At 47.7% G+C, this 19,757-nt stretch overlaps 6 protein-coding genes across 6 annotated transcripts; 2 read left to right on the forward strand and 4 right to left on the reverse strand.

Annotated features, from left to right (window-relative positions):
- Positions 1 to 1,464: 1,464 nt before the first annotated feature.
- On the forward strand, positions 1,465 to 6,244 carry GGS25DRAFT_528389 (arginase-like protein; the record flags this gene model as incomplete). Its single annotated transcript, XM_049265185.1, has 7 exons — positions 1,465 to 1,548; positions 1,629 to 2,212; positions 2,316 to 2,624; positions 4,290 to 4,443; positions 4,514 to 4,878; positions 5,018 to 5,292; positions 5,444 to 6,244. The coding sequence occupies 7 exons, from the start codon at positions 1,465 to 1,467 to the stop codon at positions 5,542 to 5,544; spliced, it is 1,872 nt and encodes a 623-aa protein (XP_049112439.1). The 3' UTR covers positions 5,545 to 6,244.
- Positions 5,976 to 6,982, reverse strand: GGS25DRAFT_511085 (uncharacterized protein). The gene is made up of 3 exons (XM_049262698.1): positions 6,473 to 6,982; positions 6,296 to 6,395; positions 5,976 to 6,210 (listed from the first exon to the last, which is right to left on the reverse strand). Exons 1-3 carry the CDS (start codon positions 6,564 to 6,566, stop codon positions 6,180 to 6,182), a joined length of 225 nt encoding a protein of 74 aa, XP_049112440.1. The 5' UTR covers positions 6,567 to 6,982; the 3' UTR covers positions 5,976 to 6,179.
- Positions 6,983 to 7,420: 438 nt separating this feature from the next.
- GGS25DRAFT_90574 (glycosyltransferase family 90 protein) lies at positions 7,421 to 10,171 on the reverse strand. Its single transcript, XM_049266130.1, has 2 exons — positions 8,708 to 10,171; positions 7,421 to 8,643 (listed from the first exon to the last, which is right to left on the reverse strand). The coding sequence occupies exons 1-2, from the start codon at positions 9,627 to 9,629 to the stop codon at positions 7,544 to 7,546; spliced, it is 2,022 nt and encodes a 673-aa protein (XP_049112441.1). The 5' UTR covers positions 9,630 to 10,171; the 3' UTR covers positions 7,421 to 7,543.
- A 1,741-nt stretch (positions 10,172 to 11,912) lies between these two features.
- On the reverse strand, positions 11,913 to 14,764 carry GGS25DRAFT_511091 (S-adenosyl-L-methionine-dependent methyltransferase). The gene is made up of 3 exons (XM_049262699.1): positions 12,831 to 14,764; positions 12,311 to 12,393; positions 11,913 to 12,254 (listed from the first exon to the last, which is right to left on the reverse strand). Exons 1-2 carry the CDS (start codon positions 14,565 to 14,567, stop codon positions 12,349 to 12,351), a joined length of 1,782 nt encoding a protein of 593 aa, XP_049112442.1. The 5' UTR covers positions 14,568 to 14,764; the 3' UTR covers positions 11,913 to 12,254; positions 12,311 to 12,348.
- Positions 14,765 to 15,911: 1,147 nt separating this feature from the next.
- On the forward strand, positions 15,912 to 16,422 carry GGS25DRAFT_528395 (uncharacterized protein; the record flags this gene model as incomplete). The annotated part of the gene is made up of 2 exons (XM_049265186.1): positions 15,912 to 16,105; positions 16,169 to 16,422. 2 exons carry the CDS (start codon positions 15,912 to 15,914, stop codon positions 16,383 to 16,385), a joined length of 411 nt encoding a protein of 136 aa, XP_049112443.1. The 3' UTR covers positions 16,386 to 16,422.
- A 243-nt stretch (positions 16,423 to 16,665) lies between these two features.
- GGS25DRAFT_90649 (uncharacterized protein) lies at positions 16,666 to 19,674 on the reverse strand. Its single transcript, XM_049266131.1, has 10 exons — positions 19,126 to 19,674; positions 18,930 to 19,071; positions 18,804 to 18,881; positions 18,585 to 18,744; positions 18,350 to 18,521; positions 18,110 to 18,280; positions 17,683 to 18,051; positions 17,436 to 17,624; positions 17,178 to 17,362; positions 16,666 to 17,109 (listed from the first exon to the last, which is right to left on the reverse strand). The coding sequence occupies exons 1-10, from the start codon at positions 19,266 to 19,268 to the stop codon at positions 16,799 to 16,801; spliced, it is 1,920 nt and encodes a 639-aa protein (XP_049112444.1). The 5' UTR covers positions 19,269 to 19,674; the 3' UTR covers positions 16,666 to 16,798.
- Between the last annotated feature and the right edge of the window lie 83 nt (positions 19,675 to 19,757).

Consider the following 19,757-nt stretch of genomic DNA (forward strand, 5'->3'; position numbering starts at 1 on the left):
TGCATCGGGGCCATCCATTCGACGTTGGCTTCTTCAGCTCTGCTACCCCGGATCCGGAGTATCGAGAGGGGAGGAGGAGAATGATAAAAAAAGCTTAACCTCTTCCCAGTTAGCAATCTACGTAGTTGGCCATGATGACGCCCGTCCCAGGATTTATCTAGCGAGCGAGGGGTGGAGGGGGAGGGGGGAGGGACCGCCTCGGTGAGAGCCAACGGAAATCAGTGACTAAACCCATCGCGTTGAAAACGGGCGCTGATTTCTATTACTTAAAAAGATGCCGTATCTAGACGGCACTAAAGGGAAATGAAGAAAGGCTACGGTAAGTTATGTGTCATGAGTGGAAAATCCGGTAATAGGCTAAGGAAAAGACAGCCCTGGAGCCGAGGAAATTCTCGGGTGGACGCGGCCCTTCTCGACCGGACAAGGTCACCGTGGGATCCGTGTTACTTTTACGTTTACTCGCCTTTTTTTGGTCTATGGAAGTTATAATGGAACATCATTATGCACTGCACCTTTAATGGTTCTTTATGCTTCAAAAATGTACGAAATGAACTGACTTATTCGGGCGCGAAGCATCCGCTCCGACGATCGGGGGACGGGAGAGAAAAAGGAGAACGAGAAAGATAGATACCGGTAGATAACAAGACAAGATTGAATTATATATTCATTCACCTCCATACCTATAAATTATCTATCTTGTTACTGACCTACCCCTTTTGTGTTTTCCGTATATTTATTGGATGTTTAAGGGGTCCTATCGGATCGGGGCTGATTAGTTGGTTAGTATTTGTGATTCTTTGCTATTATCCATGGATCCTCTCTGTATTATACGTATAAGCCACTTGTGTAAGACCCCCCCCCTCCTAACTGTGTGTTATGCGGCGTTTTGCATTTCGCATTTCAAGGGCATGGCTACCACTAACAGCTAGTCGCCGGTAGTTCCATCTTAACCTTGGAATCCATCTGAACCCCCACCAAGCACCACAAGCGGTATCCAGCTTACTTAGCCTTTAGAGGGAGGTAGTCGCGGTGAGGCGGGTATCAAAGGCTGCGAAAAGAGTAATGGAGTCACAGTAGTTTCCTTGTCATGTGCTAGGCTAGTTTTTTCTTCCTATTTCTTTTTTCAAAAAAATAAAATAAAATAAAAACTGAGATATCTAAGATTCTGAGCATCTCTTATTGACCCATTGTTACCTTCTTACGAAACACCTACAAGCAACCTATTTGCCTATATAATACGTACCCGCTTGTCGAGCTTGTCGAGCTTGTCTTTCAATCTGCCAGCCACTACTCCTAGACACGAAATAATTACATCATTAGATCATTGGTAGGCAAACTTAATCACCACCAGATACGCTGCTATTTCACTTGACTTTCTCGCTAACAGGCGCTCCGACCAGAAGACTTATCCTTACCTACCCCAGAATCTTACCTATCTCCATCTACAGAAACCAGTTGCCCACCATGAACACTTCCATGGTCAAGTCCCGGTTCCTCTCTCACCCAGAGGACCTCGGTGTCGTAGCCGTTGGCTTCTCCGGTGGCCAGGTAAGACACACTGCCCTCTCCCTTCCCTCGACCTCTTAGAGAGCAAAGAACAAAAACTCATCATCGCTTTTCTCTTGTAGTGCAAGCCCGGTGTTGACGCCGCACCCTCCGCTCTCATCGAGTCTGGTCTCCTCACCCAACTGCGAGACGAGCTCAACTACAAGCTCCATGGCCACGACACGGTACACTCGTACACGGACCTCGTCCCGAAGGAAGACCCCCCCTTCCGGGGCATGAAGAACCCCAAGGCCGTCAGCAGCGTGACCGAGCGCCTCTGCGACCAGGTCTACGAGCACGCCAAGGAGGGCCGCATGGTCCTGACCCTCGGCGGCGACCACTCCATCGCCATCGGCACCATCGCCGGGACCGCCAAGGCCATCCGCGAGAGACTGAACCGCGAGATCGCCGTCATCTGGGTCGACGCGCACACCGACATCAACACCCCCGAGACGAGCGACTCTGGCAACGTCCACGGCATGCCCGTCAGCTTCGTCACCGGACTCGCCAAAGAGGAGAAGCCCGAGTACTTCGGCTGGCTGAAGCCCGAGAACCTCCTCAACATCAAGAAGCTCGTCTACATCGGCCTCCGCGACGTCGACCCCGGTGAGAAGCGAATCCTGCGCGAGAACGGCATCAAGGCGTTCAGCATGTTCGACGTGGACCGGTAAGGACAACCCCCCTGTTTCTTTATTTCTTTCTTTGTTTCTTTCTTTCCTCCTATTTATTTTATAAATTTTTATAATATACTAACGGCGCATCGATTGTAGATATGGAATCGGACGCGTCGTCGAGATGGCGCTCGCACACATCGGTGCCGACACCCCCATCCACCTATCCTTCGACGTCGACGCGCTCGACCCGATGTGGGCGCCCAGCACAGGTACGCCCGTTCGTGGCGGCCTTACACTGCGCGAGGGCGACTACATCTGCGAGAGCGTGCACCTGACGGGCAGCCTCGTGGCTATGGACCTCGTCGAGGTGAACCCGAGCCTCGCGCCCGAGATCGACTTCGGCGCGCACGAGACCGTCCGCGCGGGCTGTTCGCTGGTGCGATGCGCGCTGGGCGAGTCGCTGTTGTAAAGTTTTTTTGGGGGGGGGTATCTTGTCCTTTACCTTTCTTTTATTTGAAATTAGGAGTCATAGGCGGGCCCATGCTTGGGAAAAGGAGATGAACATTTGCTGTACGAGGGCGTAATAACTCGTTTGGTTAGAATCAACCAACCAGGAAGGCAATGCAAGCTTTTTTTTTTCGGGTTATAGTTATTATAATGGGCTTGTAGACTAGGTAGACGGGTTGTCAATATTTAGATGATGAATACATACACGCTGATATACGTGACGGGGTTGCCATAAAGAGATGAGTGTGCATAGATAGGTGCATAGATAGGTGCCTAGGATTCGTCGGAGAAGAGGAAGATAAAAAAGTCGTGTGGTTGGGCAAAGGATAGCGAGTTAGTATCATGATGAGTCTTGGCGCAAACACCCCCCCCTGGGAAGATCACTTGCAATAGTTTCTACCACGCCTCTTAGTCGTTACCTACCTAAATGCAATGATACCTACTATGCCAACCACCGTAGTTTTTTATCACACAATACTCAGTGATACGGGATGATGGAATGGCTGTTGTTCTTCAAACAACCCAATCTAGCTACGCATTATATGTCATTAGCAGGTAAACTACGAAGTAATTGTCTTCCAATAACTATCGTTCTTATCACTCGAAAACGCTTCTCGATTTCTTTGTCAGACCGCATTGTTCATGCCGCCCTGCACAACATTACCCCTGACTACCTAACCTAGGTATTTAGCATCGTGGTACTTTAAGCATTGTAGATCAGGATCTGTTGCCCTAGTGTTCGAGTCTCGAGTAGCAATAACACAATAGTTACCTACCAACCCCAACTATTAAACGGGGCCTTGCCTACTTTGTGCCCTATCTAGGTCCCGCTTGAGCGCTTCCCTTGAGTCTTTACGGTGGGATACCTACCCCCCCCCCCCCCCCCCCCCCTTCCCCCATAAACCACTCAGCGCGTACCTGATTATCTTATATAATAATACATACCAATTCATGTTGACCTGACCACGTCGAACATCTGAAAGTTTGTCGATTAGGTATTGTACATGATACCTACATAATATTGGGACAGCTAGCTGTGCACTAGCACACACCTGAGGTTTCGGTCCGTTGATCTTGCTTGTTCCCTTCGATAACCATTGACGATTAACGAACAACGAAGACGAGACGCGCAAAACCACGTAGTCAATCTCTCGACTCTCGACCTTTACCTTGCGCAACTCACTCCCTCCCCGTCTGACAGCGCATTATCCACCTCTCCCCCCAAAAAGGTGTGTGGATTGCGCTTTTTAGTCCGCGGGGGGAAGGCTTACGTTACGGCACCTTGCATCTGCATACTGAGCCAACCCAACCCAGCTAGCGAACCAGCCAGCCAACCAACCAAAAAAGTTCGAGGCTTGGATTGGGATTGGAGATTTCTCGATCGAAACCCAGCAGCAGCGCCGAAGGAGCAGAAATCAAGGCACGCAAGGCACTGAGTTGGCAGTTCGCAGTCATTCTGCTTCGTCACGCATATTTTTTTTATTCTTCAATCCTTATTTTTAAGGCGGAGGAATCCGTTATCATTCAGCAGTTAAATGAGTTAAGAGTTTACGAGGTGTTGAGAAGAAAAAGAAAAGAAATTTGAGGAATCAATTGACACGACCATACAAACGAACGAACGAGTAAACGAACATACGAGCAAACGAACGGCCCAAGTATCGCTACAGGCCTATACGCCCTACCCTATTCGATCAAACCCATTGCCGGCGACGCTGCTACCGCAGTTTTCAATCCCCATACCGGATTCCGTAACACCCGACCGGACGGGAGGTATCGCGTCTGTAACTAATGTAGATAGACATTTGCAGTCGAGCGTAATATCTACACCCTACTTGCGCATGTAACAGACGAGCAGCACGCCGACACCACCACCATCACTACCCCTAATACTGCCGACCACCACACCTCGCCCCAGCGAACCTCAACCTCCGGGAACAACAACCACCACCACCAAAAAAAAAACGGCAACCGACAAGGACAGCACCACCCACTCCGCCAACCTCTCCACCATGGCCGCCGCATCGCTCCGCACGGGGTCGGGGCACGGGTCCACCGTCTTCGAGCGCCGCATCGCCCGCATCCACCGGTACCACTGGCCCGCGGCGCAGCTGAACCTGTGGATGTTCGTCATGCTCGCCGCCTCGTGCTGCATCATCGGCATCCTCGCCACCTTCATCGGGATCCAGCAGCAGCTGCTGCTGAACATACCTTGGTGAGTTTGCGCTCCTCCCCCCTCCCCCCCTCCTCCTCGTCCACACCTTTCCCATCTTCCCAACCTTTTAGTTTTAGGGGTATATTTATCAACTCTCAACTCAAACTCAAACTCAGCTAATACTACTTTCCCCCACCAGGTACTTCCCGTACTTCATAACCGTCGCCGCCCTGACCATCGTCTTCATCGCCTCCCTCCTGTGGCTGATCGCGCAGCGGCGGCTGCTCCCCTCCATCGTCATCCTGGGCTCCTTCATGTTCTTCGTGCTGTGGCTGGTCGGGCTCATCGTCGTCAGCATCGAGCTGTGGGGGCCCGTCGGCTCCGTGAGCTCCAACTGCAACCTGCTGGTCTGGAGCACGGACCCGACGGGGAACAACCAGGGCACGCTGGCTTGGCTGGAGCAGAGGAGCATATGTGAGTTTGATTTGGGTTTTTTTTTTTTTTTTTTTTTTTTTTTTTGGCTTCCGGGACTTGTGTTGATTTGGGAGGATTCTCTTCCCCCCCACCCCCCACCCCTTTGCTTGATGTACATATGGTGGGTTCATTGCTAATATGTTGTCGACAGGTCAATCGTGGCAGGCTGTCTTCGCGTTCGGTCTGATCGGATGCATATTTTTGCTGTGGATCATAGTCATGGCGGTACAGGTGTTTTATGACGATGCTTGATCTCGTCCCATATTTACCTAACCTACCTACACATAAACACCACCTCACCTCTTCTACAGCAGCAGCAGCAGTAGTAGTAGTAGCTGTGGGCTGTGTGCAAATATGCGCGTGTATATACCTCCGCGGAGGACTGACGGGGGATAGATATCCAGGGGAATGAGAAAAGATAACGATATGAGTAGACGCGAACGTGGTAACGAAGCCGTTGAGTTACGCAGACGCGGATGGATGAGTGTGGTAATGGGCACTAGGAAGGGGGTTGGAGTCACGCATGACGATTTTCGCATGCATACACGGCGTCACGGGATGGAGTTACAGGCACTTACTTGCCTGAACATTTTCCATCAGTCACGATATCCATCGTTTTATCCTGCTAAGAGAAGCAGATCATTGGTACGACACATCACATTGAGCAAAGGGTAACTCGGCCATTTTCTTTTTGGCTGTTTTTTACCAAATAAATCTCATTAGATTAATAAAAATGTATAAAAAGAAGCACTTTGGCTTTCTAATTTAGGTATGGGAGTCATTCCCCTAATTATGTCTGGCCTGTTTAAAACTTCATATCATCGTCGGTGTATGTGTGCACCTGGGCAGTGACATCACCATCCATTAACTCCTATTCCACCACACGTCTAGTTGGAGTACTTGGGATCGACCTTTTTCCTATGCGCCGACTTGTATTAGCATCTGATGTCTAGACAGGACCACCCAAAGACGTTACTCTCTAAGGTGAAAATAGAAGACTTACCCAGTAGCCTTCTCGTACAATCCGCGGACCGTGTCGGTCCCAGACTCGAGTTGCTGGTCAGACACCTTGTTGCCTTGCTTTTTGTTCATGAAACCGGCGACTAGAGACACAGTAAGTATTTAGATGTAGGGTGGTGCGCGAGTAATAATAATATGGAGTGCGGTTGGCTTGGCTTACTCTTGTCTCCGTAGTCCTTCTTCTCTCCAGTGGGCTGTGTGTTGGCAGTGTTTCCTGAGCTGCTGCCACCGGCGAACTTCTTGAGGGCATCCATGTTTGTGTGAGTGTGTTTGTGAGAGCGAATGGCTTTGATTATTGATTTGGGACTTTGTTTTATAGTAATGTAGGTATAGTAATTTGGCAGTATGAGAAATACTAAAAAGAAACCATTGAAAGTAAACGTAATTCAATCATCCTTATATACCTCCCTCCATATCCTGAAAGTCTAGCTTCGACCTTAGCTCTGTTCCAAGCTTCACCGGATTCGGTGTGATGACGTGCATCGCGAAGCCCACAACGTAATTCGGGAGGCCTTATCGATCTCGATCCATTTTGATTGGAGATCAGACACACATATTTATTAGCTCAGCCGGTTTTTCCCATTCTTTTTCTAAGGATTCACAGGGGCACTAAACTCCCAGATCTCTTATACTCTCCAATGATTCCAATCTCCATACAGATGTATACTTACCACACTACGTCATACGCATTACCTTACCCCCCTTACCCCCCTTACCTCGTATACGCCTCGGATACCCCTGGATACAGCAAATGCACATGCAAACTTGAATATTATAAGTGACACCCAGCAAGTTTGGCTTCGCCGAATTGCCGGCCTTTATTATGCCCCCCAATTATAGGATATCAGGATATCAATCAACTGCGTCTGTTCCAACATCTTTTGCATTCATCAAGACCACGCATCTAACCTACATACCCACATACCTTGCTATGCAGGTCTATGTAGGTTTAGGTCCTTATGATTTGCTACCAAAAGTGATATGATAAGCTGGAATCCTCCATATTTGCCTTATAAAACAAAGCCATCCAACGCCGGATTCCCAGAGCCAATAGGCTACATGCTCGAATTCATCTGCCCCGTGCCCGATGCCGGATGCCGACATTTCCATGCCACACCCTACCAAAACGCCGTCCTCATATGGTATATAGACGAAGTTATACACTGCAGCTCGTCATCTAGGGTATGTATCAGACTTAAACCGCCCCAATTCTCTGGACGTTTCTTCTTGTTCAAGACAACAAATCATCCACCCACCCCATCTTTTCTCTTCGGTCGTCCGCGATTCGGGCGTATTCGAGTAGGAGTCGCAGCACGTAGACTTGCATGTCTTCTTTCCTGAGAACTTTCTCAGCCCATGCTTTACCATCTGATGCAATCTTCTCGGCTTCTTTGTCATGGCCCGGGACGCTGTCCTCGTATCCAAGGAAGTACTCCATAATACCATAGAAGTCGCCGAATCGGTTATCCATCGGCACGAAGTGTTTCCAAGCCACCAGACGGCTATCGTGCCACTCACGCCACAGCGTACTCTTGATCGGTAGACTCGTGCTTCTTAAAAATCCCAAATATCGGCCTGAGAAAGAGTTGCCATCGATATCGGGAAGATACTTGTAGTAGAACTGAGTAGTTAATTTTAGCCCCATCACCGTCTCGAAGTATTTGTTCGTGTAAATGCAGCGTCCCTCTTCTTGCTTGGGTTCCACGTTAGGATCACAGAACAAGTCAGTAAAGCCTACGTCCGACCATTGTGACACCCACTCGCCTAGGCGCTTGTCTTTTTGCGCCGCCAGATTATAAGTCGAACTAGGTAGTTGGAAGTTAGCTGGGGGCTCCACATCCTCTTCGGCGCGCGAAAGCTTCGTTCCGTTGTTCATTGCGACAAATCGGTGTCGCTGGAACCCCTTCCAATTCGATTCGTTGTTGCGGCCGCCTGTAGCCACACCGCGCCATATTAAAGGATCAATTTTGGTATCCCAGGGTGGCCCATGGTCGCCTCCCCCCGTAAACCGTTCTTCTTCTTTCCAGTACATAGCAGCGGGGAGAAGGATCTCATTGTTAGTGGCGAGCTTGCTACCTCCAAACATTGGAAAGAGAACTTTGGTGGCAGCTGTGGTCAAGGGCCGGATGAAGATTCCTTCTAGCCCCTGTAGGTCAGGCTGATGACAGAACTCTGATGATAGCGTCGAATTAGACACATAGCCCTGATATTGGTGTGGGGTTGCCCATGAGGGGGAAAAGTTGGGCGTGGTATCAAAAGAAGTCATGGCAGGTTGTTTGCGAGCCGGGCTGTCGGGGGGGCATCCTCGACGGGCGATTAGCCAATACGGATCTATTGAGAGTTAACACCATGCAAGCTATTTATCAGAATAGGAATAATCTGGGGTAAAACGTACTAGTGTCTTCCCACCCCTTATCAACGACATTCGTGGACTTGGCTTCATCCTTGGCGGCGGGTTTGGGTAATTTTTGGAAATCTGAGACAGTGGACTTAATGGGACTAAGTAATCGCGATTGCTTTTCCTTCTTCATATAGGCGTTGATATCCTCCCATGGAACGACAAGTCGAGGTTCGTCCATGGCATTCAAAGCAATATCCATGTCAGGTAGCAGGTGTTCGATGGTCTGAATCATATCTAGCCAGATCTGAGTCCAAAACCAATCGCTTTCGGCGCTCGCATTACCGTTGCGCACACTGATCACCATTTCGTACCCTCTAGCCTCGTCGCGAATGCTGGCAGGGTCTAGACCCCAAAAGGGGTTCAGATCATGATGAATCTGGTCGAAAAAATCCTCGACAATGATAGCCTTCTTCCCTTTGGCAAATTCGTACCACTTGTCGAATCCAGGGGGTGGGTGGCGACCGCGTCGTGTGCGATAAGCGTGGGCGGCTTCGGCCAGCGTTTTCGATTCTTTGGATAGCATACCATTGAAGTCTTTTTCGGCAACCTTGATCAAGTCGTCAATAGGATGTGGTGGTGCTGCAGTGTTAGGTTTGGGTGGAACAGGTTGAGCGGCGGCGGGTTTCGCGTCGGGGACAGGTTTGCTTTCGTCATCTTGATTTTCGTGGACGGGCTTTTGTATGCTCGGCGGCGGATTTTGGGCGGGTGGATTGACAGGGTCCGGTACGTTATGCTCGTAGGGAGATGATGACGGCGATTTCGAGGAGTCAAGCTCAGGTGTCAGGTGGCTATCCACAACTTGCGAATCTCGTGGTCGGTTTGAGAGATAGTAAAAAATACATATTACGAGGAAGGCAGGGAATATATATCGCAAGAGGTGAGAGGGCCGCCTAGGGGGGAAAGCGGGCGAGCGCATTATCGAGAGCGACGGCGGCCTCCAGAAGACGGGGCGCCCAAGCGTCGACTTGACTTCAAAGATGAGACGAAGCGTCTCAAAGATTATAAATCGAATGCAACGGCGCAAATTAGGGTTGAGGGAACGGGGAGGCGTTCTGTCTGGGCCGAAGTCAAAAAGGGTCGGTACCTAGCGGTAAATGGTATCGAATTCGAAACTTTGATATTTTAGTGAATTGAAATGATTGGACCTTGAGATGTCAAGCATGGGAGAAATAATGAACGTGGGTTACAACATTGAAGTTGAAAGGGGAAGAGAAGTATGTTCACGAATAACAGAATAAAACACGTAGGTAGATACAGGGAGGGGAGTGAGTATAACTTGAAGTGAGTGTGAAAAGGTGAGAATGAGATTGTAAATGAAGAGGAAGGACGGGGGATTCAAATCGTACGAGTAGCAAAGAAAATTAGTGTGATCGATCGAAATAATTAGAGTGCAGTAGTTAGGTAGATAGGGAGAGGAGTCACTAAAAAAAAAAGGAAAATCAAAAAGGCCAACTAACTTATTATTTCATCTCATGACGAACACAGATCGTACCTCGGTACAGAATTGTACAAATTATGGTTAAGTTGTCATCAAAACATTGAATCACTTTCCAAAAAAAAAAAAGTTTGCTCAACGTGTAAACCAAAAAGCGAAGTCGAAAAATAAAGAAGGGATGAGAGATAAAAAGGATAAAGATTGGAGGTTACTAACAGCAGGCCTGGACCTGACAGACTTGAGAAACCTGATAGCCTGGAGATGATTGGGGCAAATGAGATTGTAGGATTTGGTACCTAGCAGTAGTAATGTTTGGTGCGTAGTAGGTACTTGTACCTACGCTCCAGGGTTAGGTTGTAGCTGGGATCTGGGGGGGCCTGCCACCTGGGGGATGTGCTGTACAGCCTGTACCAGTGACGGATCGGTGGCCTAAAGCACTAACCTTAGGTTACCACATGGATGATGGATGTATTCAGGAAACGTGTATCCCAGGTAGTTAAATTGAATCCCAGTTCCCTGGACCGAGCTGAGCTGAGGACCCGCTACTATGTATGTATGAGAAAGTATGTATGTAGACGGCGTGAACGGCGGCCTAAGTAGTAAGCGATTAGTATATATTTACCTATATCAGGAGTGGTTTGTTTGCTTCAATCTTGTTGGTTGGTTATATTAATATATTTCAAAGTAATCTAACTATCAATTTATTTCTTTAAACATTCTTACAAATATTGCTTACCAACTAATATGGCAACTGTTCGCCAAGGTGTCATAAACATAAATTTGCTAGGTTAAGTATTATGTTCCGCGCTGCTGCATTCTGTTGCATGTGTTCAACGGGCCGATCAGATGTAAGTTGTCAAACCTACTCTACTTCCATACATTGGCATACATGGCTACCTAGGTATTCCACATACGTCGGTATGTATGAACCCAGTCCGGCGGGAAGCGAATGCTTCTAACTACATAAGTATCCAACCTCCCGCCGTGGCTACCACCACCCATCGTCGTCTGATCGCCATCGGATGCACAATCACTTACTTTAAATAGTAGTAGTGAGTTACAGAACTCCCTTATGACGATCTTGGTGCAGGGGGTTAAATGGAGATTCGCCATTACCTATGCCAAACCCTACATACCTACATTCGCGACAACTTTTTCCCATTTCTTTTCTGAGTCTTCTCTACCAAGGCTTCTAAACAGACAAACTGCGAATATACATATTAATAATACAATACATAACTAACCTACATATATCATATATGAGATAAAACTGATGTTCGTATTCCTTACCAAGTAGGAAAGTCGGTAATGACGCTAGCTAGCGCTGAGCTAACCCCGCGCTAACACCATACATCTCCAATGCAACCCTGGATATCCTTGCTCCCAATAAATAACGACATTCCAGTTCCGATTCCAGAACCCCCCGTTAGGATGACTCGCTAACAAAAGTAGCGAAATCGCAATTAGATGGTGATCATAGATGGGGATCGGAAACTTGCCTGTTTGTAGTTAACGTTATCCCATAAAATAACACAAGAAAATGGGAAAAAATGGAAAAAATGGAAAACATGGAAAACATGAAAAAAGAAGAACGTGGCATTTCCCAGGGGCAATGTAGATTATTAACGAAATCCAAACCGAGGCTAACTAGTTAACTATTATCCAAGCCTTTCAATGTCATATCAATTAATCCCAAATGAAGTGCATAAGTGGAGTCCAATTCTTGCCCTGGTGTGACAGTTGACTATGTAAAGAAGGTGCATATATTAATAGTACCTAGCAACACAATGGCAAAAGATAAACGGGAGGAGTTCATGCTGCAAGACACATGTCTAATCCAACGTCTCCTTCTATACTTGGCCACGATGCATTCTGTGCAGGGTCAATACGATATAAGCTGCCTAGGGTCCTCATCATCAATGGCGCCATGTGTAAGCCAGCTGACAAACAACTTGGCTTGGCTACATATCTATTCAACAGAGGATACCTAACAAAAGTCCATATAACCTACCTTAGGTAGGTAGGTAGATACACCGTATAACCAACTCCTAGTTTGGAAGTCTTCAATTAAAAGAACATTTCTCAACCACAGAATGCATCTTCCTTGCAAGTGAAAGTCGGCTATTGAAACCACCCTATGCTGATAACTAATGAGACAATAGCAGCACGAAAACGACGTTACCGTTACTTCTGTCACCTACTAAACTTGTCTCTCAGGATAGCTTAATTCTCGGAGAAGGGGGAGGTAAGTTTTTCTTTTTCTTTATCTCTCTTGTAATATACAGGTCTATATCTATAACCGGATGCTATTCCAACACCTGCGATTGTATCCATGGATATTCATCCTCTACAAAACAAATGTAGATCGGTGGTATCGTCTTTGATAACAGCGAAGTGTATTTCCTGGCTAGTCATTCCTTATGCTGCCTTAACCTAGTGCCTGTGTAGTATAGTGGGCATCATTGTCCGTTGCCTACCTACCTAGCCTAGGTAGGTACTAGGTGTGCTTCGCTTTTGCGTAGTCACTCATTTAGTCCAGTATACAATTCATTCATCTCATCACAACCCTTATCATAACTACTTCTCGGTGTATAGACCGTCCATATCAGCTTCCTCGTCGCATGTGCGAGCGATGAGTTCATGAAACGTCGGACGGAATGGCCACTCTGACCAAATTTCTAGAAACTCCTCCCATTGTCGTGCATTCAACATTCTAGCAGTCAACTGTGAATGTGGTGTGTTCGTAAGCAACCCGCCTCGTTTGACGTCCCTGAGGCTGGTCCAGCGTGGCATGATGTATGCCGAGAAACCCGGCATAATATTATCCAGGGTCTTGTCCAAGGGTAAAATGCTTTGGGACATGATCGCAGACAGCAAGAGCTCGAAACAATCACCTACTCGAGTAGAGTTAGGGCCCTTCTGCCGTAATAGGGGATGAACCGCCTTTGGCTGGATGTCGAGGAGGCTGATTGGAACATTTGGGTAGAACTCTTCGGGTTGAATAACCATTCTATCGTACGCGCGGCGGTCATAGAACATCACCGGAGGATCTTGCCGGTAAATATGGAGACCGTCCTTGTAGGTGATGAATTGGGCGACGAATCCGGAAGGGTTTTTCATCAACTCAGCCTCCCATTCATCCTCGCGTTTCTTAAGCTCCTCCGGGGAAGCTTTGCCCTCCTTGTGGAGTTTGTTAATGGCATCTAGGCCAGCTATGAGCTGTTGCATTCGTTGATGTTTTCTATGTTCCCAATTGGCCCTCCATCTGTATGAGCGCATCTTCCTATAGGTAGCCGAGTCCTTATCGAAGATCTCCTTTTCGTGTTGTGCTTCGAGCGTAGCTAATTCGTCTAGAAAACTTCTCTTGAACGCGGGGGGTGTCACTCCGGGCTCTATTTTCTCCTTGGATCTAGACGCCGCTTTCGCTTCGATTAAAGCGTCAGAAGATCTCTCTGCCGGCATCTTGATCCCCTGAGCCCGCATTCGCTTCCATGTGGCAAGGTCACTGGCGGCATCGGTGATGCTGTCACGCATAAACCAGGTCGAATCCATTGCCTCCTGGCCGCACACTTCCCGCACCCAATCGCAGGAGAGCTCGGTTTCAATTGACAGCTTCTTGCGTTTCTGCAACACCTTGGGAAGAATGCCAAACTTATCGTCAGGTCGGGTCCATATAAGCATGCGGACGAGCCCATATTTTTGATACAAAGCGCCGGTTCGTATGGCGTCGATGAACTGATATAAGACCAAATGTGCCACGGATTCAAATTTGAGGAATCTCCTTTTAGGATGGAAGGCGATGTTTGCGGTGATCAGCAGTGTATCATTTCTCTCGCCAAGTTTATCCGGGTCAGGAACTTTTTGGTGGGGCAGATATTTGGGCGAAAGAACATCATTGAGGTCTCGCCACACGAGCCCGGATGCTGGGACAAGCGTGGTATTGGGTTTGTCGAGGAGAGGTTGGAGAAAAGGTTTGTATAGTGTATCGTCTGGTTCCATTAGTATATGGGATCGCGGTTTGAGGAAGTTATGTAACGTCTCGCTCCAGAGTCCGGCGCCGGGATAAATGTCAAGGAGGTCACATCCTTTATGCCGTTCAAGTCCAGGACCGATATATGAGATAATGTCCTTGCATACACTTTCATTGACGATATTAATTCTCGCCTTGTCACCGATTGACCTAATTTTCTTTTCCTCTGCGGTCCAGAAACCCTTTTTATTTGGACCCCATAGTCCTGTAGCAGCAAGCCTCTCGGCCAGCTCGTATTCCACTTTAAAGTCGCCCTTTTCTGGAGTCCTGTAGGTGCCATGTTTCCGCTCGGGTGTAGCATTGGTAGTAGTGCTGACCTGTTTACAAAGGACTAAGGAAGAAGGGCGAGTGAAGACATTCAGCCGTACATTCCGGCCGACAGCGAACATGGGAAATGAGCGGTGGTGAAAAGAACTGAACCATATAATGTTACAATTCAATCAATACGTCAATAGCCCAATATGCTGCATGCGGCTGAGATATGTTGCTTTGCCTTTTTTTTATTCGTTTTGTTTGATGTTTCTCTCTTTTTTTTTCTTTTTTTATTTAAATTTCTTTGCTCTTTTTTTCCATGCTCAATTCAAAATAATTTTCTGCCCTTGTTGACCGCATAAATCTTGGGCATCGGGTACATGCATTTAAGTGCTGTACATATGCACATACGCACAAACAGTATGACATACATGTCAGTTTAGTATGCGTTATGCACGTCCTCTGATATCGTCAGGCACTAGCAGATATTAACCATGCAGGGGTCCAAAGCTTAAATGGGATCCATTTTGGTCCATAGGGCTAAGTACCCATGTATATATCATATACAGTAGGTATGTACCTCCAGTACCTCCCGTACCTAGTAGTATGTACTACATAGTACAATTATGTAACATACATAACTGATTGAACTCTCCATCCTGTAGATTCAATGCCTTCCCTCCTAGTTACCTACCTGGCAACTTATAAGTAATAATCATAAGTAATAATCAGTATAGTACCTATACTTATAGGATAAATGATTCAATTTCGATGTATACACACCGTCTAAGGCGAGATATCGAAGTTGTAAGCGACAGACAGAAAGTCTATGTGCCCCTATCATGAGGCTTACCAGCTATTCTCACTGTATATAAAGTCAAATACAACTATGTTGAGGTACGGTAGTAGCACGTGTTGTGTGAATAGTTGGATAATGCATATAGTTGTTCAGTCAATGGCTTAGCGCACCACTCATTGGCACCAGAGCCTTCATTCATGTAAAGCCGACGATAGGGTTAGCACTGTTAAATCCAAAGCCTCAGTAAGATCACTCAACTTCGTCAGACAGTACTGTGCCAAGTTCATCTTCGATCTACGCTATTCAAAGGTCTATTACGAAAACTGGCCGTTACCTAGGCAGCTTGAATGGTTACCTAGACCCAACACCTACTATATCTACTATGTCGAAGGTATGGCTTATCAACGGTGCCAACTGCACAGAGTGTTGAATGCCTCGGACATGTCTCCTGAATATCTATATAAACATCCCAATCCTCCCAGCCAAGACGAACTTCGCTACAGCTTTCCTTACTCCAAACTCAAGGGAAACTATAAGCTCTAAGGTTACCTGCCTATCTACCCAGTCTCATTTACCATACTAAACGAAGACTCCTCACTTCTACATCAATACTCATACAACCCAAACTTCACACCAACACTCATCCAACACTTACTTCTCACCAACATAATCATCAATCACCATGCTCGTCAACGCCCGAGTCATCTTGGCTTCAGCCTGCCTACTCTCACCCACCTTGGGCCGAGTCCGAGCCCAAGAGACCGAAGTCTCTTGGCTCCGAGAGGCCACCAAGAACAACGACGAATCTCAGTCGAAGAATGAGGTCTATGATCCCGCCAACAACAATATCAGCGAAGTCAGAACCGCTGAGGGCCTGTAAGTTTCTACCTATGATCACACATCAAACAGCAGCTGCTAACCATGTATGCCTACATTTAGTGATATCTCCAAGGCTATAGCCGCCATCGACGCTGAGATAGATAAGCGCGTATCAATTGGAAAGGGCTGGCCGTTCTGGACTTACCCCAGCGATGACGACGATGATGACAAGAAAGACAATGGCACGGCATCTCACGGCATCAGTATTGGCAAGAGAGACTTGTCTCTCCCATTGTCTGCCGCCATCGGCCTGGCCGTCATGGCTGCGTTGCTCTAGGCGATAGGAGTTGTGGGCTATCTAGGAACTGAACGACATTGGTGTTGGCATTGGAGGTTCATCATTTATTTGGGTCTTGTGACAACCTGTAACCAACAACAGCTAGGCAGTCACCAATTTTCCCTAAATACTCCCCAGCGGGTTCATCAATAGAGCCCAATGTACCACTCTCCTTAAATAATTACTATATCTGCTCTTCTAAGTGACATGTGATTTCGAATTTAGATGTTGCGTAGCTCAACTAAGAAGTGAATATGATACTTTAGAATGCTCTACTGTTCTATGAATAGTGGCATATAGAACCACTTCAAGCTGTCTGGGCGTACGAGATGTCCAAGACTGGATTGTTTAGTACCATATCATAATGACGCCCCCTAAAATTATTGCCACGAGGCGTGCCAAGACAATCTAAATCAACCTTCAAGCGTACTCCTCACCGCCTCCCAAGTCTGTCTGTACAAGTCAATCTCCAAGTCCGACATACTCAGCGTGTGCAGAAGCGGCCACAGCGTCGAAGCCGAAATCATACTCGTCTGCATACTGCTCCACATCGTGCTCATCGTCGCCATAGAACTGCCCAGACTCCCCACCCTCTGTAGACACATCTCCGTCTCGTAGGCAAACCGCTGTATGCGCTCCCTCTCATTATAGCGCTCGTCCCGCTCTACGTACAGCCCCTTGATGCGGTTGATCAGGTCGTTGAGAACATGGTACAAAGCACCGACTATGTTAGGAAGTACGGTCAGCTCTACCCTAGGTTAATGAAATGCTGGGTCAGGACTTGGAACTCACTGGGATTCGACATCATCCGCTGCTTTTCTTCCTCGGCTTCCTGTATCTGTCGCTGGATATTCTCCAGCGTGATATAGAGCTCAGCGACCCGAGCTACGAGATTATCGTACAGGTTCGAGGTCATGTTATGCACTCTGTGAATGCTGCTGTAGCATCGATCAACCTTCGATCTTCCATCTTCTAGTCTGCGTAGGCAGAGATCATTGATCAGTTTCACAACACCCTTTAGTAGCTGTCTGTCGCTTCATTGAGACTCACGAGTTGATCCTTATTTCGCAGAACCTTTCCCACGCGGCTTCTTCGAGCGGCATGGATGGAATATCAGGCTGCTGCTCGGCGAATCTGCGCAATGCGTACAGGGCATCGGCCTGTGAGGGTATCGACTCTGCCGCGATCGTTTGCACGATATCGTCGCATCGCATAGCCATATCACCTGATCCGGCGTCCCTGAGTTGAACCTGTTAGTAAGAACGTATAGCTAACCCTTAGGAGGGCATCCATCTACCTGAGGTTGGAAGCAGCCCTGGAGTATTCGTTGACGATAATATCAAGTTCCGATCGTCGGGGGTACGCGCCTCTAACCGCTGGAGCACTGAATATCTCGCGGCACATGGTACGACCTATGCCCTGCATTGCTCCATCGGCAACAGCAGCCATGGACTTCACATCCGGTAATGGCTCTGCATATTTAGCTACTGCCGGCCCGTTCACCATCATGCTCATCATCATCGTCTTGAGCGGAGGCGCTGACTCTGTGTCGGCGAGTTTGGCGCCTGTGATGATGCTGATGTATAAGTCTGCAGCTGTGGAGACATTGTTCCATGATTCCAACGTCATGGCCAACATCTCTGGGGTGAAAAGATTTGGGTCCGACCTAGAGTGGGTACAGGTCAGTAATAAGCAATGCACAGAGGGTAGCAGTGCCGACTCACCAAGCAAGATAATTGTCTTTGACGTCTGACAGGCCTTCCGTCATGCCCTCCCAAGCCTTTCCAATCGCCTCAAACATAAGAGCGATCTCTGCAAATGCTGGAATGAGGGATTCGAGCTGGGTTTTGCTTTTCTTCGCACTTTCTATTCCTGCCTTTAGATTCGAGATTACACTAGGTTAGGCACAGGAGATGTTAGCAGGGAGAAGGACGGGAAGATTCTGAAGTGGTTTTCGGACTTACTCGGATATATTAGAAGCTTTAATTGCCATTACGATACACTCGTAGAGGGCAACGCCAGCGTGAGCCCCGAGTTCAAGCGCGACGGGCACGGCACCCATGCACAGAGCGACGCCTGCCCCTATTAAGAAACCAAGGGCAAGGATTCCAGAAATGATCGCGGTGGCTTTCTCAACTAATATCAATATTAGTATTAGGTGAGTGTGCTCAAGATGATGTGGAGATAGGGGAAGTATACAAGCATATTCCTTCTCTGCTTCGTAGAGAGCATGCTCTTGAGCAGCAATTTGCTTGACTACCTCGCCGAGGTTAGTCTGTAAAAGGTCGAGGAGATCCGCGAATTCCATCTTCAAATCGTTGGTCTCCTTGGCGAGGGCCTTTGCCTTCTGACCATATTTCTGCAACGGGGTTTAGTGACATCCTTATGCTATTACACTATGCTCTGCTCGTGTCTTACCATGACAAGTCCTGTATTGATCTGCAAGAACTGATCAAGTGTCATCTGGTCAGGCTTCCCTATAAGGGGTAGTAAACTCTGTATAAGAAGTCAGTATTGAGTAGCTGAAAGGGGCGTCGTACTAACCTTCGACAGGCGTCCATAGGCACTGATTTCCCCGACGATAGGGACACTTCGTTCTTGCAGTGCTTCATATTTCGTCTGCAGCCTTAATACTTGCTGATAGAGGCTGATGTCATTGCCAGTGCGGTCCTTGACTTTGAGAGCACTAGATCCGTGTATGAGCATGAGCATAACAATATTTATGAACACAACGACTGACTTGACATAGGGGAGGGTCAAGAAGTTGGTCAATGCCTCATTGATCTTGCCTTTCTTCGAACCAATGTCTACCAACAATGTCTCCAGGTATGAAGGGGGCCCGAACTTGTCGTTGACCTTTTGCTGATCTGCGCTGTTATTCATTGTGATGTCTTGAATGGTTGTAGGAATGGATGAAGATTATGTTCTGAATTGGTGCCGAATGGATATAGGTACACAATGAATGAATGAGAAGGTGGAAGATATGATGCTCTTTAAGATTATACCAATCCCGAGTAGAGTCCCTCCCTCCCGCTAACCTTCAAGACAATGCACATGCCAGTTCAATCCATTGCTTCAGTATACGAGTACGGTGATCCCGATTCTTGTCTAACCTTAGCTATCTCCCTCCGCCCTCAGCCGCATAGTATTCAGCCGATGCCTACCTATCCTTTGCCCGATCACAACAGGGATGTGGTCAGCTGTCATATATCACTCTGGCATATACCTATCACATCTCGAACTTGCATAGCGGCCCGCACCAAGCATCCCCTGGCGAGCTGAAGTGTTTAGAGGGCCTAGAAAAGCTGGCCATGCAATATACAAGCCACACCCCGAAGCTAGATCTAGATCTAGATCATTTGCACGATGCAC

This window comes from Hypoxylon fragiforme, assembly GCF_022984875.1.
Source record: "Hypoxylon fragiforme strain CBS 206.31 chromosome Unknown GGS25scaffold_10, whole genome shotgun sequence".
Lineage (NCBI taxonomy): Eukaryota > Fungi > Ascomycota > Sordariomycetes > Xylariales > Hypoxylaceae > Hypoxylon > Hypoxylon fragiforme.